This window comes from Vulpes vulpes, chromosome X (assembly GCF_048418805.1).
Source record: "Vulpes vulpes isolate BD-2025 chromosome X, VulVul3, whole genome shotgun sequence".
Classification (NCBI taxonomy): domain Eukaryota; kingdom Metazoa; phylum Chordata; class Mammalia; order Carnivora; family Canidae; genus Vulpes; species Vulpes vulpes.
The window spans coordinates 71,794,266-71,802,993 of record NC_132796.1 but is presented as its reverse complement, the minus strand read 5'-3'; the positions used below and the strand labels follow the sequence as shown (position 1 = coordinate 71,802,993).

Here is an 8,728-nt window from a genome sequence, read left to right as displayed (position 1 = left end):
TTTTTTGTTATAGAAAAGTAAATAATGTTTATGTGACTATTTCTGTGTATATGAGTGTATAGGTAATTATGGGAGGAAATGATATTTTGCTGATAATATCTGAGAAAAAGAGAAATCCTGAATCTTAGCTGGCTTATTCTAAACCTGACTGTGATCTCTGAAAAAAAATTAACTTGTTTTTTTATATGAGCATTAGGTAAATATATTTCCAATAGGTTATAAACTGAAGACTGCTTACTGAATATTAGTTCAACCTACCAGAACCATTCCTCCAGATATGTATGACTACAGTGACCTAAAGAAAGGCAGAAAAATTATTAACTATAAATTCTAGAACACTGTAATATAATAAAGTAATACTGCAACTATTTATATTTTTCCTCAGGTTAAAAGACAATTGAAAAATGTAACTGAAAAAAAAGGTAACTGTTCTTCATAAGCTTTAGTAAGGAGCTTGGATTTTTTCTTGTCACATTCATGAAACTTCTTTTATCTCATTTATGAAACAAGATACTTACCTGTTTTTGAAAAATATTGATTTTTTTTCTGATTATAAAATTGACATGCATGTTAAATGCAAAGAAACAAGAAAATACAGCAAGTAAAAGGAAGAAAATGTGTTAATGGAAAGTAAAGCACAAAGGAGAGAAGAAAAGCTAAATAGTCTTTTTATTTTTATTTTTTAGTTACTTTTTTAAAAGATTTTATTTATTTATTCATGAGAGACTCACAGAGAGAGAGCCAGAGACATAGGCAGGGGGAGAAGCAGGGTCCATGCAGGAAGCCTGATGTGGGACTCGACCCTGGGGACTCTGGGATCACAACCTGAACCAAAAGCAGACACTCAACCACTAAGCCACCCAGGAGTCCCTGTTTTTTAGTTACTTTTTTAAAGTTTATTTATTTATTTAGTTAGTTTTTTTAGTTTATTTATTTTTAAGTAATCTCTACACCCAACATGGGGCTTGAACTCATGAACCCAAGATCAACAGATGCATGCTCTTCTGACTGAGCCAGCCAGGCACCCCTATATAATCTTTTTTTAAAAAATGTAGAGATTGCTCTAATAGAAGTGCTGCTGGTCATTTTAATAAATCCTATCTCCTTAAGACAGAGCTTCCTCCAATGAAAAATGCTGGAGCTGAGAGTTAACACTAAACCAAAATTGAAGCCAGAGTGGCCAGACATTGTCTCCTTCCAGCAATAGTTCTTTGGTGGGATAAAATACTGGGATGGGCAATTTGTCCAGAAATAAAGAATCCCTGTGTTTGAGTTACATCAGCAAAAAGACAGAATAGGAAACTCCAAAAGTCCTTCCATTCACAAAAGCAGGAAATAAACTGACAAACACTGTCAAAATCAACTTTATAAGAACTCTAGAAGATAACAAAAAATTTATAGCATCTTTGCTTGTTGAGTGACATCACCAAAAATTGCAGACTACGGAACTCCAGGGTTCCATCTCTCCACAAAAATACATAGATGGTAAAAGCTGCCAAATTTTGTGAAAAGTCTGGAATCTAGTGAAAAACTTACAATAGGTAGTGTAAAAAGAAATGGCTGCTTTGCAGTAAAAGAGTACAGTGGTGTTTCTGATCACCTGCCTACCACCTTCCTACTTCGCAGGTCTCCAGCAGCCAGGAATATCACATCTTGCAGTCATGGCACAGGTTGATACCACCAGAGAGAGCAATATGGGTCTTATTCTCAAAGATTAAGGGCCTGCCTTTATTTCACCTGACTTAAAGCATTCTTCGGGCTTTCTGGGTAGTTTTTGCAGAAAGCATTTAAAGGCAGTATTGTCTGGAACAGCCCAGGAAAAGAATAATAATTAAGACAACCAATAGATAGACTGAAAGGCCTGAGAAAGAAGAGGCTGCAAAAGGAAATATGTGGGAGAATAAGAGTTTTTAATAGCTTTCATGTGTACTGGGAAATCGAGAGAGCCACATGCATGCCCAGAGCTGCACACATGATCAGAAAAGGCCTGAGAAGACCTAAGCTTTCACTTCTGGCTGACCTTCAGGATTTGTGCAAGCAAGAACTGAAGGCTAAAGCAGAGTCGTTAATGGATTTGGCTAAGCATTGAAGGAGTCCCCCAACACAGAACCAGTTGGCAAAAATTGGGAGAGTACTTTTTCTTTCTCTTGTTTCCTCTTCTGTTTTGCTTTTCTTGACTCCAGGCATTTAAGGAAATTCTGTCAAAATACTAGTTGACCACTAAGCTAATTGAATGCAAATTCCACTGGACATATTCCAGAATAGAGACTTTACAAAAATAGTTTAGACTATTAAACATACAAACAACCACCTACACCAAGAAGCAAAAACAAAACCTGGGGAGTAGCGAGAATAGTATTTCAAGGGTTGCCATATTGTAATATTCAGAATATCCAGTTTTCAACAAAAATTGAAAGGCATGCAAAGAAAGTAGAGAGCATGGCCCATTCACAGGTAAAAGGAAATTAATAGAAACTTCCTTGAAGAGATGCTGGATTTACTAGGCAAAGACCTTTTTTTAAAGATTTTAAAAATTTATTTATTCATGAGAGACAGAGAGAGAGAGGGGCAGAGGGAGAAGCAGGCTCCCTTCAGGGAGGCCGATGCGGGACTCGATCCTGGGACTCCAGGATCACACCCTAGGTCTAAGGCAGGCACTAAACTGCTGAGCCATCCAGGGATCACCCTAGACAAAGACTTTAAATCAATTGTCTTAAATATGTCCAAAGAGCTAAAGGAAGCCAAGAGCAAAGAACTATAGGAAATCAGTAGAAGGATGTCATACCAAATAGAGATGATCAATAAAGAGATATAATTTATAAAAAAGAACCAAAAAGACACTTTGTTTTTTTTTTAATTAATTTTTATTGGTGTTCAATTTACCAACATACAAAAAAACACCCAGTGCTCATCCCGTCAAGTGTCCACCTCAGTGCCCGTCACCCATTCCCCTCCAACACCCGCCCTCCTCCCCCTCCACCACCCCTAGTTCGTTTCCCCGAGTTAGGAGTCTTTATGTTCTGTCTCCCTTCCTGATATTTCCCAACATTTCTTTTCCCTTCCTTTATATTCCCTTTCACTATTATTCATATTCCCCAAATGAATGAGAACATACACTGTTTGTCCTTCTCCGATTGACTTATTTCACTCAGCATAATACCCTCCAGTTCCATCCACGTTGAAGCAAATGGTGGGTATTTGTCGTTTCTAATGGCTGAGTAATATTCCATTGTATACATAAACCACATCTTCTTTATCCATTCATCTTTCGATGGACACCGAGGCTCCTTCCACAGTTTGGCTAGTGTGGCCATTGCTGATAGAAACATCGGGGTGCAGGTGTCCCGACGTTTCATTGCATCTGAATCTTTGGGGTAAATCCCCAACAGTGCTGGGTCGTAGGGCAGGTCTATTTTTAACTCTTTGAGGAACCTCCACACAGTTTTCCAGAGTGGCTGCACCAGTTCACATTCCCACCAACAGTGTAAGAGGGTTCCCTTTTCTCCGCATCCTCTCCAACATTTGTGGTTTCCTGCCTTGTTAATTTTCCCCATTCTCACTGGTGTGAGGTGGTATCTCATTGTGGTTTTGATTTGTATTTCCCTGATGGCAAGTGATGCAGAGCATTTTCTCACGTGCTTGTTGGCCATGTCCACGTCTTCCTCTGTGAGATTTCTCTTCATGTCTTTTGCCCATTTCATGATTGGATTGTTTGTTTCTTTGCTGTTGAGTTTAATAAGTTCTTTATAGATCTTGGAAACTAGCCCTTTATCTGATATGTCATTTGCAAATATCTTCTCCCATTCTGTAGGTTGTCTTTTAGTTTTATTGACTGTATCCTTTGCTGTGCAAAAGCTTCTTATCTTGATGAAGTCCCAATAGTTCATTTTTGCTTTTGTTTCTTTTGCCTTTGTGGATGTATCTTGCAAAAAATTACTTTGGCCAAGTTCAAAAAGGGTGTTGCCTGTGTTCTCCTCTAGGATTTTGATGGAATCTTATCTCACATTTAGATCTCTCATCCATTTTGAGTTTATCTTTGTGTATGGTGAAAGAGAGTGGTCCAGTTTCATTCTTCTGCATGTGGATGTCCAATTTTCCCAGCACCATTTATTGAAGAGACTGTCTTTCTTCCAATGGATAGTCTTTCCTCCTTTATCGAATATTAGATGACCGTACATTTCAGGGTCCACTTCTGGGTTCTCTATTCTGTTCCATTGATCTATGTGTCTGTTTTTGTGCCAGTACCACACTGAAAAAGACACTTTGGAGTTGAAAAGTACCATAAGTAAAATGAAAAATTCCCTAGAGGAGAGAGTTTTGAGCAAGATTTGGCCAAGCAGAAGAAAGAGTCAGTGAAATTGGAGATAGATCAATCCAGATTATCCACTCTCAGGAGTAAGAAGAAAAAAGAATGAAGAAAAATTAAGAGAGCCTAAGAAACTGGTGGCACACTATCAAACATATTAACATATTAACCCATAATCCCATATTAACATAATGGGATTTCCAGAGGGAGAGAACAGAGAAAATGGGGAATAAAGATTATTTGAAGAAATAATGGCTGATAACTCCCCAAATTTGATGAAATACATCTATCTACATGCCAAGAAGCCAACAAACTCTAAGCAGGATAAATTCAAGAGACCCATAAAGATACACTATAGTCAAATGGTCAAAAACAAAGCCAAAGAGAATTTTGAATGCACAAAGAAGTGATTCATGATGTACATAAGAGCCTCAATATTATTAACAGCCTATTTCTCTTCAGAAATCATGGAGGCCAGGGCACCTGGGTGGCTCAGTGGTTGAGGCTTTGGCTCCGGTCATGATCCCGGGGTCCTGGGACCCAGTCCTGCATCAGGCTCCCCACAGGTAGCCTGCTTCTCCCTCTGCCTATGTCTCTGCTTCTCTCTGTGTGTCTCTCATGAATAAATAAATACAATCTTAAAAAAAAGAAATCATGGAGGCCAGAAGGCAATGGGGTCACATATTCAAAGTGCTGAAAAAAACTTGTCAAACAAGAATTCTGTATCAAACTACACTTCAAAAATTAAGTAGAAATTAAGACATTCCCAGGTAAACAAAAAACTGGTTTGTTACTAGTATATCTGACCTATAAGAAATGCTACAGAGTCCTTCAGGCTGAAATGAAAAGACGTTAGACAGTAACTCAAAGCCATATGATAAACTAATGAACAGTGCAAAGGTAGCTACAGAGAAAAATGTAAAAGCCAGTATTATCATATTTTTGGTTTGTAACTCCCCTTTTCATCTTCTACAGTATTTAAAAGCAAATACATACCAATAATTATAAATCTATGCTATTGAACACACAATACATAAAGGTATAATTTGTGACATTAATAACATAAAGAGGAGGACAGAGCTATAAATAAAGGTAGAATTTTTTATATAATTGAAGTCGAGTTGTTATTAATTAAAATTACATTTTTATAGCTTTAGAATGTTATATGTATTTCCCATAGTAATCACTAAGAAATATCTATAGAGTATATATACAAAAGGAAATGAAAAGGGAACCAAAAAGTGTCACTACAAAAAAAAAAAAAAAAAAAGAACTAAACACAAAGGGAAATCAGGGACAAAAAAAAACCCTATAAGACATGTAGAAAACAAATAGCAAAATATCAGAAGTCCTTCCTTATTAGAAATTACTTTAAATGCAAATGGATTAAATTTTTCAATCAAAAAGGAAGAAAGATTGGCAGAATAAATTACTATTGGGCCAAAGAAGAAATCACAAGGAAAAGTAGAAAATAACTTGAGACCAATGAAAATGAAAATGCAGCATAACAAAACTTATGGGATATAGCAGAAGCAGTGCTAAGACAGAAAGTTGCAGCTATAAGCCCATTTAGAAACATCTTTAATCTACAACCTTACAAAAACCTACAAACTTACAAAAAAAGAACAAACTAACCTAAAGCTAACAGAAGGAATGAAATAATAATGATTAGAGCAGAGATAAATAAAATGGAGAATAGAAAAACAATAAAGAAAATCAATGAAACCAAAAGTAGATTCTTTGAAAATATCAACAAAATTGAGAAATCTTTAGCTAGACTAAAAGAGAGAAGACTTGATAACACTGGAAAAGAGATTGAGGACATTACTATTGACTTTACAGAAATAAAAGGATTATAAGAGAATACTATTAACAATTGGACATAAGCAAGTTGGACAGCCTAGATGAAATGGAAAAATTCCTAGAAACACAGTTACTGAAACTGAATTATAAAGAAATAGAAAATCTCAACAGATCTATTACCAATAAGGAGATTAAGTCAGTATCAAGAACCTCTCAACGAAGAAAAACTCAAATCAGATGGCCTCACTGATTACTTCTACCAAACATTACACATATTAACTCCTATGTTTCTCAAACTATTCCAAAATATACAAGGAGAAAATACTTCCCAACCCATTGTATAAGTGAAAGAATCCAGATACAAAAGGACAAATATTGTATGACTCCACTTATATGAGGTACCTAGAATAGGCAAATTAATAGAAACAGAAAGTGGAATAGAAGTTACCAGGGTCTGTAGGGGAGCAGAAAATGGGGGAATACCTGTACATCTAGTTGTATAGGGGAAGTCTTTGTAAACAGACACAGTCAAGGAACCTGGGATTAAATTATGTATTGGGTCCACCATTTTACTACATGTGTGACATGGGTCAAGTTAATTAACTTTTCCAGATCTCAGTTTACTTATCTGGAAAGAAAACCCAGGAACATAGTTACACCAAACTCATAGAGCAATTGTAAGGGTTGAATGAAATAATGCATACCAAGCGGTTAGCAAAGAGCTTAAGCATCTAAAAGGTGCTCAACGAATGTTAGCTATTATTAGCCTTCGAATGGTTTCTGGCCCATAACTCAATAAATTTCTGTTGAAGGAATACATGAAACTGTGTATGTGCTATAATGATGAAATTGATCGAAGCCACAGTTGGGGGAGAGGATGGGGTCCCGAAGAATTTATTGGAAAGACAGCAACATGACAAACCAGAGCCCAGAAATATATCTGTATGTATTTGACAATATTATAATATGTATATGATAGGTTTTTATCTGTACATCAGTGGCACATCTTGGATCAGCTCTCTCCCAACAAGAGAAACCACAATTTTCATGCCCTTTGCCTTCTTGCACATCCCATTCCATTCTTCCTGAAGAAGGGGTTGGAAATCTGGCAACAAAGGAAAAAAAATCACATAAATGTATGCCTGTATCTTAAGGGTAATTTGTCTCTTTCCATGAAACTTTTACCATATTTTAAGGATCCAATAAATATTTAAAATCAAATCTGGCAATGAGATTCTCAATTAACGTCTGTTAGATGATTGAATTTTAAGTGAGCAGTTACTATGTACCCTTCTACCTATAGGATGTTCCCAGGACACTTTTGTCAGGGTACTATTTTTATTTACATACTATTTATATCTGACTCTTTTAATGTTTTTTAAAAGATTTTATTTGAGAGAGAACTAGAGAGAGAATGAGCAGGGAGAGTGGCAGAGGGAAAGGGAGAAGCAGACTCCCCACTGAGCAGGGAGCCTGATGCAGGGTTTCATTATTCCAGGACCCTAGGATCATGATCCCAGCTGAAGGCAGACACTTAACTGACTGAACCACCCAGGCATCCCTCTTTTAATATTTTTAAAGTAATCGCTACACCCAAGTGGCGCTTGAACTCCGGACCTCCAAGATCAAGGGTCACACACTCTACTGACTGAGCCAGAAGGCATCCCTCTGATTCCTTTTTTAAAAAAGTTCTGAAGGGTTCCTGCCTGGCTCAGTCAGTAGACTCCTGACCTCAGGGTCCTGAGTTCTAGCCTCACAATGAGTATAGAGATTACTTTTAAAAATTAAAAAAAAAAAAAGTCTTGAAGCAGCTTTCAATGTTACTGCACAAGATAAAAATAATTAGGGGATTGGGAGAGAATATGGTTATTTAAGATAACAGAAAGATCAGCATATACCAGGGTGCCTGGGCGGCTCAGTTGGTTAAGTGTCTACCTTTGGCTCTGGTCATGATTTCCAGAATATAACCTGGAATCAGGCTCCTTGCTCAGCAAGGAGTCTGCTTGTCCCTCTCCCTCTGCCCCCCTCCTGTTCTCTGTCTCTTTCTCAAATAAATAAACAAAATCCTAGGAAAAAAGATATCAGCATATGGAAACAAAGTTCACAGGTGTTAAAAGTGGGCTGCAAAATTGGTTCTGAGCTTCCTAGCAGCCATCACAAGGAAAGTTAATTACATAATTCACACTGCCTATATGATTAAAAACACAATCAGCTATTTTAGTTACCAAAAAAATGGAATTTTTCCTTTGAGTTATTAAAGAGTTATTTTGCGATGCAAATGCCTTTAAGAATATGCTGTGCTACATGAAAAATAAGTTTCATTGGTCTATTTTGTATTATAACCCTTGATATAAAGATCAGTGGATGGATTCCAAAAAGGACCAAAATAATTCTGCCTATCTGAAACTTTGATAATTTAGCTTCACTGAATGAAAAAAAAATTGTTTTTCTTATTCAGGAGAAACGATTGTACAATAATTAGTCTTCCAAAAATATTTATCCGTTACGATTAAGTTTAGATATATATTAGGCAATAGAGATTTCACCACTATCATCTCTAACAGGCACCCATGCTGTCCCTTAATATTATCCCTACGTCTTTAAGGAGGATACCTTTGA

At 36.7% G+C, this 8,728-nt stretch overlaps 1 protein-coding gene across 1 annotated transcript in view; it reads right to left on the bottom strand.

Moving 5' to 3' along the window:
* Positions 1-6,987: 6,987 nt before the first annotated feature.
* Positions 6,988-8,728, bottom strand: part of DRP2 (dystrophin related protein 2) — a 68,610-nt gene continuing 66,869 nt past the window's right edge. The window contains exon 23 of the mRNA XM_072743435.1: positions 6,988-7,214. Within this exon, the coding sequence (XP_072599536.1) occupies positions 7,093-7,214 (122 nt within the window). The 3' untranslated portion in view covers positions 6,988-7,092. The remainder of the gene's footprint in view (positions 7,215-8,728) is intronic.